Below are 15,713 nucleotides of genomic sequence, written 5' to 3' on the forward strand. Positions count from 1 at the left end.
AACCATGTCTCGGCTGTTTGTGGAGGTAAAATGCGTCCACACATGACTCGATTTACGATCAGTCATTGTTGTGAGTGCGCAGGCCAAGGGGCTTGTTAGGTAATAAATATATGATCTTAAATGCTTATATGCTGATTTATATAAGAGAGGCCCAGACTTCAGTGTAAAACTAGGTTGCAGGCTGACACGAAATTACATGCTTTTGCAGAGCGTGCTTTTGCAGCTAGAAAGTGAAACCAACTCGGCTGTTTGATTGAAACTTGAAGTGTGACGTAGAGAGCAAGTATATAAATGACTAGGCTCCCGTTTGTGCTTCAGACCTGGGGTTGTGTGTTTTGTGTTCAGGTCTCCATATCCCAGATATGTATAATAAGGATCATTTTTTAAAGTAAAAAGACCACTTTTGAGCCGTGTCTTTCTTGGCCCTAAAGAATCCAAAAGAACCAAATTTAATACTTGGTGCCAGTGACCCGGATTCTTGTGCGGCTGAGGGGACTAATATGGACCTTAAGGTACGATCTGATATGAGGCGGACAACAGACCGGTCTAAAGGAGTATATGTAAGCGCAAGCCTGTAGAAAATTGTGCACATTGGATGAATTCTAAATTGGTGTGTTATGTGTGTGTTACGTCAGCCAAGAAAAGAGATTAGATTAGGACATTTGGTCAGGGAATTTTATTCCCACATTGATTATAGGGTGCGACCCGAGCATCAGATAATAAACTGGCAGTTAGAGTCCACAGTGATGCTTCCAGAATTATTTAAAGTACTTAGGACGGGAAGTTGGACTTCCTAGGGGTGCAAAATGTTCTAAGTGTTATGACTCCATCTTGCGGCGGACGCGCTGCAATTTCCTGCAGGTGACAGGTTTAATTCAGGTGATACCCGCGACAGGTAGGGTTAATCAGTGGTCAAGCACCACTTTTCTTGCACTGTTTGACCGACAGGGGCGGGGCCCCCGGGCATGACCATTTTAAACGTGGCTCACATGTAAGCTTTACGTAAAGCTTCAGGCACCAGCAGGACGCTGGGCGTTCATGAGGTACATGTCGAGCTGCGGGAAGCGCTTATAGATTAAGATAGGACTTAGTAATCGGGCCGCTGTCCCGGACAGATAACGGCTACAATTGACCAGCAAGGTGGGCGAACCTCTGCTTAGATGCTTTTAAATTAGTCGAAATGGTAGGATGACTAGTACTAGAGGAAGATGAAGCGAAGTTGTGATATGGTAATGGAAATAATTTATCTTGGCAGGCAGTGGCAATTTTTGTTCTATATAAATGTGTGAATGTATAAGTGAAGTGTAAAATTGTTATTTGGATGAAAGATTAAAGGTGCACATTGTGTTGAGAGAAAAAGGGCATGGTGTGTGTGTGTGTGAGACAATTTATTTTATTTTATTTTATTTTTTAAGGAAGTTCAGGGAGGAGTGTAACATGCTGATGAAAGTATTGTGTGGATGATGCTACAAACTGAGCTGAAAGAATGGTCCTGATGTCTGAAAGAGCTCTGCTGAGCACGTTGAAGACTGTGATGTGAATGCTTGCAAAACCAAAGAGTTTAGTATATTTAAGTGTGTGTGCGTGTAATAAGGGTGCATTGTTTTTAGATCAAGACTTAGAGGGTGTGTAGACTGTAAATACAAACAGGAAAATATGAGTCTGCGCGGCTGTGTGTGTGACAGGAACTTTGCATGCCCATAAAAGGAAACTGGCTGGTGTGTGAAGTGTGCACCCAGAGAGAAACAGACAAGTTAAAATCCAGGCAGAGGAAGCTAATGGATGTTTTAAGAAAAGAAATGAAAAGGATATTAATTGAAGGTTTTAGTGTGTCAATACAGGTGGACTCTACTCAACCTGAAAACATGAGTACAGCGGCAAAATGATAGATTAACAGAATTGGGAGGAAAACAGGCCAGACTTTGGCTTAACATTTGACAGCTTCACCTCTCATTGTCTCCTTATCCTGAGAAGAACATCGTGTACTTGAAGAGTTAACAGCAGGCAAAAAGACAGTGCAACTGAACTATAACACTGACGACTCCAGCAGAGGCATGTAAGAAAACATTTGATGGAACATGCACTCTGAACTCTAAACAACTGTGTGGAAGCACTAGACACTGATTTTAAGATTTGCCATGCTGGGAGTAATCCTCAAAGGAAAGACTGAAAAGATCAAGAGAGAAGGAATGGAGAGAAGAAACAGCTGATTTGGGCCTGTGTTGATCTGCGAGGCCCCACAGGAAACTGTGAGAACAGTGAGAGGTGAACCTGGACGTGATATAGTGAATGTATATGGGAAAATTGGATTGAAGGCTGAACTTATGAAGGTTTAGAAATGTTCACCACATCACAACAATGAGGTTAAAAAGGTAAAAAAAACACATATACAAATGGTTACATTTGAGATTATTTTTGGGGAGAAGCAGAATTGAGATAGTTTGAATCCACAGCTCAGTGCAAAGAGGCATGAGTTAAACCTGATGATAAAATACGTATGCAATGAAGAAGCAGCTTACACTCCATTAACATGACCACATAACATGAACGCAAGGAAGAACACGCTTATATTTATCAAGGTGAATACATGAAATAAATTGGTTTTTTTGCAGGAGAGAGAGAAGTGAGTCGTTTAAGCACTCATGATAATAATGAAAATGTCTCAGTTTGTCATTTTTAGGTGTAAAGCAGACCTGGATCAATTTTCCACATGCAGTGGTCAGAAGAAAGTTATAGGTTAACATCACTGGAAACCTTCAGGCCAAGTTTCTGGTTGAATTGGCTGAAGACAAGGAATGCTGTTATTTAAGGTGGGAAATCAAAATTTGGGTTTGCAAACTTGGGGAAGAGAAAACTGACTGGTTAAGTGGGAAAATTATGAAGGAGTCTGAAACACTGCAAAAAGAAACATACAAAATCACACACACACAGAAGATGCATTAACCTTACAACTACGAGAGAGCTCATGAGGATTAGACGGCATGTTGAGCCTGTGAGTCTGTTTATCAGTGTTAAAATAGTGTGAACACACTTAAACCCTGAAGTTGAGGAATAACTCAGGAAAGTTTCATGACAAGAGAGTGACATTGATGAAAATGAAAAGTGATTAAAAGCTTAAAGTAGTTTTAAAACAGTGAATTGGAAGTGCTCTTGTGTCGAGTGAACAAAACAAGTGATTACTCTAGGAAGGAAATAAAATAATTTAATAATGTGGTAAGATTTAAATCTGTCTTTCTCTTGTCATGGTAACTCCTTGAGATATGACTCAGTATGCAAATTAGCTGAAATGAGTGGTGAGAAAGAAGCTTCCTGTGTGTCTGTGTGACTGAGGCTTTGAATGGAGGAAACAGAGCAGTGACTGAGGAGGATTATTTGGTGAAAGATATAATGGTAAAGTAACAGGATAACTAAATAAGGTGGTCAGGTCTGTTCAGAAGGGCAGATTTGGACAAGAAATGTATAATTTAGTGAGGACACATTGTTATAACGGGTTTACATGTTATGCTAAATCTAAGTATGTTAAAGCGCTTAAAGGGGAACATTACTGTGTGCAAACTGTGGCTTTTAACAAGATTTTTTTGTGTATTTAGCAGGTGAAATTATGTCAGTGACCTCGGACTCTCAGGACGCTGTGGAGTCTGAGGCCGCTGAGATATGATGTGGAGAAAAATGAACAGAGGGAGTGATTTTAAGTCTGATCTCAGACTATGTAAGTATTAATTAAACCAAGAGTAGGGCAAAGCTTTGTGGCCCTGAAGTTCTAATCCCAACAACATATTTATACATTAATAAGCAAAGTTGTTCTGTGTTTAAGATCTTTGGGGTTGTTGTTTGAGTGATGGGGTGATTGTGTCAGTGTGGTTTGGGTTGTTTTCTTATTTTAATAGAGGGAGTTTAAACATGGACATGTCTAGAATTGGGCCCTTTGAAATTGTAACAGTGCACTTGATGAGCTAATAATCAGCTCTCTTTTTTCTCATTTTTTGTAAGCAGGCCTGCAAGATTGAATTAACAGCGCTGAAAAAATTTTCGGGACAGCAAATATAAGGTGAGCTTTTCCAGATTACAACTGGCTGAGGAGAAGCCACCTGTGGGAACCTGGAGTTCTCGTCTAAAAGGATTGCTGCGTGTCAATCCAGACCAAAAATGATAGACAAGTGTTTTTATTTTGGGTGAATGTGTGTGAATGAGTGAATGAGGGTTAGCATGAATAAAAGGGGACAAACAATTGACGAGGTTGGGGAGAGAAAGGGGATGCTTTGCAGACTTAATGTTTTGGCTGCTGATTTTGGGTTGCTGATGTTTGCTTTAAGAAAATTCTGTTTTATTGACTGGGTTTAGATTATGGTACTAGATTATACTGTTGGGAAAATGCCAAATGCTAAAGGGGAGAAACGTTTTGATAGAACTCATGCCATTAACAAAATAGGCCACTGTAGAAGTCAATTAAAGTTTATAGAGGAAAATAACTAACACAAAAGTAATATTTATGAGTCACAGAGGAGATTGCTAGACTTTTCATATAAAATGCAGTTATAGAATAACAAACACTTGTCGAAGTGACCAAGGTTTTTCCTTTAAAACAGGAGCAAAGTAAGGAAAGCACATATATTCTGGTTAAGTCTGATAACGTATAATTAGAATGTAACGTTACATTAAGAGAAGCAAAATGAAATCAAAATATGCTGAATCAAGAACAGGTTATAACGTTTTAGTAGCTGGCTTTAGTGTATTTGACACATGAGATGTGTCAAGAAGGGGGATTTTGGGTTTAATTTGAAGAGAACAATTGATGAACAAAATAAGTTAGGGAGGTGTAGTAGGGAAAGGTGTTTGTTTCCTTTGCAGGAGATTTCGGGACCACAGCGACCACGGGGGTGGCGAGACTCCAGGGAGCACCGGACCGAACGGAACCACCAGAGAGGGGCACCCAGAAGAAGCACACAGCTCCACAGTTCAAGAAAATGTGTTGTTTAGGAGATTAAAGGCTTGTTAGGGTTAAATGTGGCCATAAAAGTAATAAAGAGTAATGAGAGGGACTCTAGGAATAGTTTGAAGGATTTCTATTTTATGTAAATTGCCCAAGAAATAGTGTTAAGACCAGATTTATGTGACCCGTAGAGGGGGTGGGAAAAGTTAACTCTATAGAGGCTGTTTCCAAAGAGTGATAAATGTAAGTAGGTCCTTTTACCAGGAAAAACTAATTATATCTGTTGTTAGTAAACAGTAGTTATTGAGGGAGTCAGTTCATTAGTTTAACTAATAGAATTAGTTAAAGAGGGGGTCTGTTAGGTAATAAATATATGATCTTAAATGCTTATATGCTGATTATATTGGTTTATATAAGAGAGGCCCAGACTTCAGTGTAAAACTAGGCTGCAGGCTGACAGGAAATTACATGCTTTTGCAGAGCGTGCTTTTGCAGCTAGAAAGTGAAACCAACTCGGCTGTTTGATCGAAACTTAAAGTGTGACGTAGAGAGCAAGTATATAAATGACTAGGCTCCGTTTGTGCTTCAGACCTGGGGTTGTGTGTTTTGTGTTCAGGTCTCCATATCCCAGATATGTATAATAAGGATCATTTTTTAAAGTAAAAAGACCACTTTTGAGCCGTGTCTTTCTTGGCCCTAAAGAATCCAAAAGAACCAAATTTAATAGGCTGCAACACATTTATACAGCCGGCTTATAAATTTGAATTAAAGAATTCTTGATGAGAATCTGTAACTTTTCAGGAATCTGGCTTTTAAACTGGACTCAAACACGTCAAAACACGTGTTTTTCACTTTTCCTTGGAAAACAAATCAAAAACAGTTACTTAAAACCACCATTATCTTCTACTAAGGGTTGCAAAACACAAAGGTTTACTTGAAATTGATTCAAATGTCTTTAACCATTTCCACGTTTAACTTATTACATGTATCATTCTGTACACCCCTAAGAAGCTTCTGTGCCCCTTCATAACTACCAAGATGATCATAATAAGCTTTTTCAAGAAAAGTTGCTCTAACTATGTAAACAAATCATTATCAAACCATCAGTTTATTCAAGAAAATGAATGCTTGTTAAAATGTTACTTTACTTTTTAATTTTACTGAACAGCACACCGGTAGAAAAACCCAATTTAAAAACACTTGTTTATAAAAAAAACAAAACAATGAGAAACAATGAAAACCTCAGCAAACTAAGAAGGTTTTTATTTAAAAAAAAAACTTTTAAATGTTTATTAACCTAAACTAAAACAAACTTCTAGTAAAGGTTTGTGTAAAAATTGTTGTACTTCTCCAAAACATTAAACACATTTGCTCACATCTATAATGTTAGGCTCAAAATCAAAAAGGGCTGGCACTAAGTCTTTGGCTTCTCTAAACCTAAATATATGAACTTTGGCTGCTCATGGATCTGGGAAAAATCCCTCCAATCCCAGAATTTCTAGGAAAGCTGTTATAAAATGTACTTACCAGAATCTTTTACATAAATGACCATAATAGTGGACAAAACTTTATTTTTCCAAAGAAAAAAAATAAGAATGGCATTTTTGTTTGGGATGGGCAACCTCACAGTCTTCGCAGATTTTGAATTATTTAATTAAATTTTTTTGAATTATTGCATTAATAACATATTTATCTGTCAGTTCGATAAGCTCTAAAATCATGGTTGGGAGTAGACTACCTGCCTCTTCTCAAGCATTAACATTCCCAGAAGTCTGCAGTTGCCTCTGTGGGTTCAGCGGTCTATACGTGGGGTTTTCAGATGCCCACATTTTCCCCAACTGAAGCCGTGTTTCAGGCCCAAAGATGTCTCCATAAACCCTGTATGCTGAAAATCAGGCTGAAGGTCTGTTACAAGGGAGTATCATCGCCCCCCCACCAGCTTTTTAATATTGATCAGCAGCAGCCCCACATAAATGCTTTGTCATTGATCAATGTTATGAACATCCCCTCTTTGAAATGAGAGGACTATTAATTTGTTTGTTTATTTGTGTTTTTGCAAAACACTTAAGAGTTACATGGAACAATGCCTAATAATTATTTAATGAAATTTAGTGACAGTAGGGGAAAGGGCGCTAATGCTCGAAGTGAAACTAAACTCTCCAATCTCTGTCTGCTTTGGACTTTTTCATGTCCAAACAAACACAACAAACACACAGTGTGTAAACTGTTAGGACCTCCTAGACCAGGGGTCTCAAACTTAAATGAACTGTGGGCCACTGCTGGCACTGTCATCTCATGTGAGGGCTACTTCAGTGTTCAAGTAGTACAAAAAACCCAAACAAACAAGAAAACAATCACAAACATTTCCAAAAATGTAGTGTTTTCTTTGTTTGTTTGTTTTTATTTCAAATATTGTATAACAAGACAAAACTGCAAACGTGAACGCATTGTTTTTGCCTTACTCTTAACTAACTGAAGTCTTTCATTGAACTACCAAACTGAAAACACATCGGTCCTCTCTTTCTGCCCACACACGTGACAGCACTTCTGCTATCATTTTGTTCGTATGTAACAAAATCAAAATGCAGACATAAGTGTACACATTAGTTTTGGACCGTCTCACTCAACTAACACAGACAATCCCTCAGCATGTTTGTACTCTCTGCTCATGTTACCTTCATATTAAATCATGTTTTGCTTTTAAAAGAACTTATTTGAACATTGCAGTTAATTCAGTTCAATTCAATTTTATTTATATAGCACCAAATCACAACAAAAGTCGCCTCAAGGCGCTTCATAGATACAGAGAAAAACCCAACAATCATATGACCCCCTACATTTAGTTAAATTACTTATTGAGTAATTAAGTTACTTTTCAGACACAGTAATTAGATAAGTATTTTAAATACAATATTGATTAAGTAAATAGTAATTAATTACTTTTTTAAAGTAACACCCTTGTACTAGAAGCTACAGTGAGGTTGACAAATAAAAGACCACAATAAAGCTATTAAGTTGTCTGCCTTGCCAGCATGTCACCCCACATAACTAACCACAACAGACTGATTACAAAATAAATCCTATTAGCTATTTTTTCTACCAGTCTTGAAATCAAAATCTTTTATATTTTTGTGATAGCAAAAAAAATAACAATAAGTAAATTGTGTGACACTTCCACAGCAATGCAGAACAATTTTCAACGCTGCACAAAATTCCCTCTAGTTTCCTCCAAGCCAGGATTTTTGTGAAAATGGGAAAATATATTACCTTGGTCAAACAAAGGTCACCTCAGTGATGCACTTCAAAGCTTCACCACAAGACACCACTGACCTTAAAGCAATTCTTCAGCATCCATTTTCCCTTTATGAGTGATATTTACTCTTCAGCAGCATTTGAAGTGATTAAATCATATCACAACAGATTTCAACAAACAGTACAAAGAGATTCACACTTTTTCATTAACATAAAGGCTCAAAGCCAAGGACTGTAGGGTTTTCTCCCAGTGGTCCCTTGTATGGAAAAAAAAAGGTAAAAAATTCCCTACCCGTGCTGCTCTGGATGGTCCTGACGGTGGTTGCAGATGTACGTGGTGGGGAGGACGGTAACAGAAGCAGTGGTCTCCCTCCTTCTCCTTCCTCCTCCCCACAGCCCTGGTCAATCGCTCTTACATAGCTGTGGCTCCGCATCCGGAAGCATCCCGGCATAGGCAGTGTGTCCATGGTGTCCATGCTGTCCATGGCAGCCTCCATGGCCTGAGACTGCATCTCACTGTACACCTGCTCACACACCTGCTCAATCTGCCCATTTACTTCCACCTCACTCAGCTGATGGAAATCAAATGAAGAAAAGGACAAACAGAGGGAATAATTTAGAGTTTAGATTTAGAGGACAATGAGGAAACCTCTATACAAATCAATTTCAAATCACTGAAATTATTAAAGTATCGCATGGTTCAGGGTAGTATTGTTGATCCTGCAGAAAAGTTTATTTGCTGCCACTTTTAAATGGCAGTGCAATCAGTAGAACAGTTGCCATGGGTGCAGCGATTGATTGGATGTTTAACACCATTACTGTTTAACCATGTGAGATCTAAGTCATCACTTGTGATGAACCCAACCATAACCTAGTCTAAAGTCTTAAACTAGTTAATCACAAAAACCAAAATAACCATGTTAACCGATTTACATCAAAACTATAGCAATAAAAAAAATCTGTTTTCCTTTCCTCTAAAGGAAACATCTAACCTCTGGGAGGTTAGGTGTGGGTTTAGGACCTAATGATGACTGTGATCACCATTGCTTGTGGAGCAATGGGTCTTTTACCACATGCTACCACTGGGTAGGGAATCTTCCCACCATATGGTGCATTTGACATCCATGGCAAAAGATACTCCTTCAAGGTTTAACGATGGGGCTCTAAAGAAAATTTAGGGTATTAGATCCTTAACATGATATACAGTTTGTGAACTATGAGCATGACTCTTGGTGGGAAATGGCAGTTTGCTAACTTTCGTGAAGATGTGAACCAGAAGCAGAGGAGAGTTGCAGAAACAGCAGGCTGAAGTATGCTGAAAAGGAAACAATGGAAGCAACATGAAAGACATGTATGTGTGCGCACATGTGTGTGTGCAAGCATGTGTGCATCAACTGCAAGGGGAAATAAAACATGGATCATCTGCAGAATCCCTAGAGCTGTCGGGTACTTTTTCACACTCTCATTTCGAGTACTGCATTTGGGTCCTACTCCTGTTGGCCATGTAGCCAGTCTTGACACCAAGTGCCTAATGATACAAAAACACAGATTCTTTGCTAAGTTTAGACAAAACATCAGTTCATCTCTTGGGTTAGGTGCCTTGTTTTGTTTGAACTATTTGAGTATAAACGAGTGAAAAAGCAGACAATGTCCAATGATAAACATTAAAAGATCTCCAGAAAGCCTGAAGAACTATTGCTCAAGACAACTTTTGAACCTATGAAAAGTCAGCCAGTGGAAAAATATGTCCACGTGTCCGTGATGTTTTTGTAACAGCAACAGTGAGATCCTAGGAAACCGCAATGGTATACAGTAATGGAATTAGGATGTGTCAACCTTCAAAGATGAGTCTTTGATGGTTTGACATCAAAACTGTTTGATGTGAAATGACTGAATAGGGTATACAGTAAATATAAAGACAGCAGTGATGCCAACCAACCTGACTGATGGTGCTCATGGCTCTCATGTAGCTTTCATTGCGTGAGCGGTATTGGGGTGAGGACAGCAGTGATTTGGGGTCGAGGAGGGTTTTGGGGTCCAGGGTGTCCAGGCTTCTATTGATTGAAACCTCACTCACCGCACGCAGGTAACTGTGGCTCCTGATCTGCAGTTTGGGGGAGTGCTCAGCTGAAATCCTGCAAACACAGGTGTTATATACAATGTCTGACTGTTATAGGTTGACTTGTTTCCTTTCACCAACTACACTAGATACACACACCTATGTACACAGATAACCTCATATAGGTGTAAGCATGCAAACACACAATATAGACACAGGCCTTAGGGAGACGCACACGAGAGACAAGCACATACCAATGGACACATAACAAACTTCTGTCTTTGGACACGTTTAGAGGCTTAAGAAATCTTTCTGTTTTCTGTAAATAGAACTGAGCCTAACGTACACATGTCAAGGTTAGGATAGGGGAGCATGTGAGACATATGTGGACCCTGCGACTTGGAATATTTTTGGAAAGGAGACAGCAGGTCTGAGGGGAGTCGAGGTCAGGAGACCCCCAGCAAGAGGAGGCTCTCTTAAATATAATCATATGTGGCATCAGATGCGGAGAACCAACAGGTATAAATGTAAAGGTAGAGAAGCTGTGTCTTTGTCTGACTCTGTAGCATGGGAAAGAGAAGACGTATGCGTGAATAAATATCTCAAACCACCTTGGAATAATCTTCATTGTCTAAACCACCATCATGCCACTCCCTTTAGACGTGGCTTTGGCAGATGATCTGCCTCCATCTCACCCATCCCCAGCATCCTCTTCTGTCAAACCAACGCTCTGCATGTCCTCCTTCACTGCATCCGTCTATCTGTGTAGTCTCTGTCTTTGACTCCTGCCTAGCAGCTCCATTTTCAGCATTTTTATCAACTATCCCTTCTCAGCATACTTTCAAACCATCACAGCCTAACTTTCCCTCCAAGCCAGTCACCCTAAGCTAATATTATGCAATTTATTTGCAATACAAAATGACAGATGATATAAGAAAAATTACACATGATGTAGTAGATTTCTTTAAGAAAGAAATTTCAAAAAGTATCTTAAGCACTGTTATCACCTGTTTCATAATGTCTAATAAGCTTCATACAGTTGAGCATAATCACTACATGACAGAAACACAAGCTTCATCTCTCTCTTAATAAAAATAGTTTACATGTATGCCTGAATAAAAACAAACAGGTGAGATGTTGGAACGCTTTTATTTTTATCTTAATAAACACTCTAAACTTACAATCGACAGCTGGGGTTTACAAGAGAACTGAACTAATATTTAAAATATAATCTGATCAATTTTGGAGCCTTTATGATCTTCATATATCAACATGCTGTTTTTGGATTTGATGGAGAGCATTAACAAGCCGCTAGCTGCAAATAATCATGTGCAGTTTCACACGATTAACAGACAAAGAAGACATATTACTGATGCAGAAACAGTTTTCAACAGGCCATGAGCAAACCATGGTGCTCACTGGATAGTTTCAATTTTGGATCATTCTTTGTAAACTCTATCCCAGTAGTTTCTGAAATACTCAGGCCAGCCCATCTGGCAATAACAGACATGCCACGTTCACTTCACAGCTGTTTGCCAGTAGTGCGAGTTTCAGTCATTATGCAAATATGTTGTTTAAAAGGTTGGGGAAACCTGCAGTCAGCTGAGACAGAAGAAGTCACTTGGATGAGTGACAAGACGTTTCTCCCACTGAAAACGCTACATCCAGATAAACAGAACCAACTTTTGTGGATTTCCTTACTTGGATGGTTGAGCATGCATCAAGACACTTCGTATTTGGAGTTTTGTAAACATTTTATTGAATTAAATGATTGGAACAGGTGTGCCCTTGTAGAGAAACAATTGTCTAGGAAATCACCATCACAAACTATAGACACATCTGGGGTATAAGCTGCTGTCCTTGAGGGGTGCAACCTGAACTCTACTTAAGAAACTCCTAAGCTGCTTAAAAATACTCTTCCCCACTCCTAACATTTTTTGTCTCTTTGTTTGTTTTACCTTTTTCCAGGGGTGTCAAACTCCAGTCCTCGAGGGCAACCCCTAACTCTACTCAAGCGAATTTAAGTAATTGTAAGTGAATGGCTGAATTGCCACCTCAGCATGCAGTCAAGTTCTATAGAGTTTTGCTAATGACCTACTAATTTTATTCAGGTGTGTCGCAGCCGGGACACAGTTAAAAGTTTTAGCACACCGGCCCTCGAGGGCTGGAGTTTGACACCCGTGCTTTCGAAGCAAGATGCTTTATCATTACCACAATTTGTTCTTAATTTTCAGGTGAAATTCGACGATTTCTTGTTCTCACTATGTGCAACTCTTACTAATGGAAGCCTTTGCAAGTACAGGTCCTTCTGTTTCTTATAGTATGTCACCCATAAACCAATGAGGAATGGAGGGGCTTACTGTAGAGTGGTCATCTCAGTCAGTGATGGCTGTGTGGCTTTCAGGTAGCTGGCCCGCCGAGCTTGGATCTTGGGAGAGGGCTTGGGACTTCCATCAGAATCTCCGCTGTCATCCTCAGCCATGGCTTTCACATAGCTGCCGCTTCTCATCCTCCGACAGGGGATGTCATCTTCCTTCCCTAGAGGAGAGAAGCTGCTCCATTCATCCTGAGGTACCTGATGACCACACCAAGAGGACAAAGAACAGTGTTAGGAGGATCTGCTCCACTGCTGTTCAAGTCCCAGCCACTACACTGACTAACTAAACTGTCCTGATGGTACATGAAACCAAGCTAGCATGCAGAACAACATTTAATACAATAAAGAACAAAACATATTGACCAAAAACACAGTTGTACTACACTGATGGATAGCATTTCCTTTTTATATCTCTCTCTAACACACATCATCCATACAGATTTCTCTCACTGCAGTAGTACAGTCTGTTGGGTAATCAACATGGGACAATATGTGTAGAGACTGGTCTGGCATTTCTCTTTGGCCAAACCACGCATCTGTCAACACAGAAGTGTGCTAATGCATAACATAACAGAGTGTATATGTGCCTTTAAGTGCATGTGTGTTTGTATGTGCCTGACCTGAGGGCCTGCTTGCTCACTGAGAAGAAACTGTAACACAAAAAAATAACTGGGCAAAATATGCAAATTTACAAAAAAGAAAGAATCTTTCTGAAATCAAAATATTAACAATGGTTTGTAATATTGTTTTAAAAGTGCTGAGGATGCAGTAGAACTTGACTGCATGCTGAGGTGGCAACCCCTAACCCTGTTCAAGTAAATTTAAATAAATGTAAGTGTTTGGAAAAATGTACCTCTCTAGCACCATGTTCATCACTCATGAGCTGCTGTAACATGAGTAGGTCTTGCTAATGATCTACTAATTTTATTCAGCTGGGACACACGTAAAAGTTTCAGGACACCGGCCCTTGGGGACTGGAGTTTGACACTCCTGGCCTAGCCAGTCGAAACAAGTCCTTTTGTCCTTATTTAATACTCAGTCTCACATACAACTCAACATAAACCATTTTCTTTGCCTTTGTTACCTCTTTCTTTGCCATACACCTAGCCTTTCAGTACTCCTTTGTACTTTCTTCAGCTTCCTTAATATCCCACGTTTTCTTTGCTAACCTCTTCCTTTGAATACTTTCTTGTACTTCCTCATTCCTCCACTAAATCTCCTTGTCCTCATTCTTCTGTCCAGAGGATGTACGAAACAGACTTCCCCGACCTGTTTAGTTTCTGATAACTCTTCCCTACCACCCAGAGTCGGTCTCAACTCCTCCCTGAACTCTGTGAAACATTCTTCTTTCTTTGACTTCCACCATTTCATCCTTGATTCTACCTTTACTTTCTTCCTCTTCGTGATGTCCAAAGTCATCCTAAAGTCTACCATCTGATGTTGCACACCTACATTCTCCCCTGACACGACCTTGCGGTCTCCTAACTCTTGCAGCTGTAATTTACCTTCGTGCACCACCCTCTGTTCATCCCTCTTCTGTAAGTGTTCACCACAGTCATCTCCACAACATTTACAAAATCCAATACCATCTGTCCCTAGCATCTCTCTTATTAACACTATACCTTCCAAACACCTCCTCAGACCTCTATTCATTTCAACTACATTAACTGGGTTACATTTTAACTACTTCATTTTAACAAGTTCATTGGAATCTGCTCCAATTACCACTCTCTCTGCCCTTGGGACTCTCTCTACTACTCTCTACCACTTCATTCATTCAACCTTAGTCTTTAGCCAACAGTAGGACAGTTTCCACCAGCACATTGTTGGCCAACAGCACCGGAGGTGGTCATTATTAACCTGGGCCTGAACTGATAATAACACTATGTATGAAAGATATAGCACCAAAATGTCTCAGGCAAAGTGAATAACATTGATTGTTGCATTAAAATGCGATGACATCTGAAGTAGGGGTGTGCAGACCCAGCATACCTCTGCATTGCACAAGCGCCTGCTGTATCAAGGAAATGTGCACATGACTTAGAGTTCAAAGCACTGACCTGGTGACACCCACCAATGTCCCTGTGCCAGAGGTCAGAGGACATCCAGAATGTGTGCCCCAAATGTTGTCAACAAATCTTTTGGTGGCGCAAGCGGGAGCTACACAATATTAGGTAGGTGGTTTTAATATTATGGCTGGCCAGTGTAGATGTAGTGTGGCGCTGCATGAAACTTGTGTTTACCACCTTCACATTTAAGACCAGAGTGTGAGAATTTGAAAGACAATAACAGAGACAGACAGCAGGAGAAATGTACTGCTACTCTGACTAATTATATATGAATCACACAGGGAAAGAGGCTGAACAGATCTGCTGAGCTAAATATCTCTCTCTCTCTCTGTATGTGTGTGACGTCAAAGACACACAAATGAGCAGTTTGGCTAAAAAAAGAGAATGCGAGGAAAGAACCAGCTGCAGTCAGCAGCAGCAGTGCTTCTCACCCACGCACAGACTTCACTTCCAGTGCAGCTCAACACTCATTCTGCTGTAATGGCTGAGGAATAGTGAATTGCTGCAGTTGATAGTTTAGACTGCGCTTAATGCAGATGCTGCTTGTCAGAAATGTGATGCGTCTCTAAGCATTTACAATGAAATCACTAACATAATAAATGAATAAAGAAGTCCCTGTTCATGTGATTCCGTGACTCAATATGTACTGCGTGTCCTAAGCATCGACTGTGGGGTTTTTTTTTACTGCGAAATGTAGACTGTTTCCTTGGCAACACTGTTTTGATAGATTAAGACAGCAGTATTAGAAATAACAGGTACTGTAACAGTGCAAGCAGCACCCAAGCTGAACAGAACATACAGCCAAGAGGAATGGAGACAGCTTTAATGTGCTCTTTTGACACAGCTAACTGAGCAGCTCTGATAAGCTGTTTGTAGCTGATACTTAACAGCAAGACTTTGCATGTAAGACAAACGTAGCTTTTCCTCAGTTTCCCAGTCATGCTAATCTTTTGCCCTTGTCTCTAGTTTGGTTTTGACTTGATTCGGCTTGTCTACGCTCATGAAGCACATTTGTAATCTTCCTTA

At 39.8% G+C, this 15,713-nt stretch overlaps 1 protein-coding gene across 1 annotated transcript in view; it reads right to left on the bottom strand.

Annotated features, from left to right (window-relative positions):
* The window catches only part of dlgap1a (discs, large homolog-associated protein 1a), a gene marked incomplete at its 3' end in the record, with an annotated part of 71,355 nt that overhangs the window by 46,276 nt on the left and 9,366 nt on the right, over window positions 1–15,713 (bottom strand). The window contains exons 2-4 of the mRNA XM_080907884.1: window positions 12,602–12,816; window positions 10,122–10,317; window positions 8,475–8,754 (exon numbers count right to left, since the gene is read on the bottom strand). Coding sequence (XP_080764010.1) covers window positions 8,475–8,754; window positions 10,122–10,317; window positions 12,602–12,816 — 691 coding nt within the window. The remainder of the gene's footprint in view (window positions 1–8,474; window positions 8,755–10,121; window positions 10,318–12,601; window positions 12,817–15,713) is intronic.

This window comes from Rhamphochromis sp. 'chilingali' (assembly GCF_963969265.1).
Source record: "Rhamphochromis sp. 'chilingali' genome assembly, chromosome: 16".
In the NCBI taxonomy this organism is placed as follows: Eukaryota; Metazoa; Chordata; class Actinopteri; order Cichliformes; family Cichlidae; genus Rhamphochromis; species Rhamphochromis sp. 'chilingali'.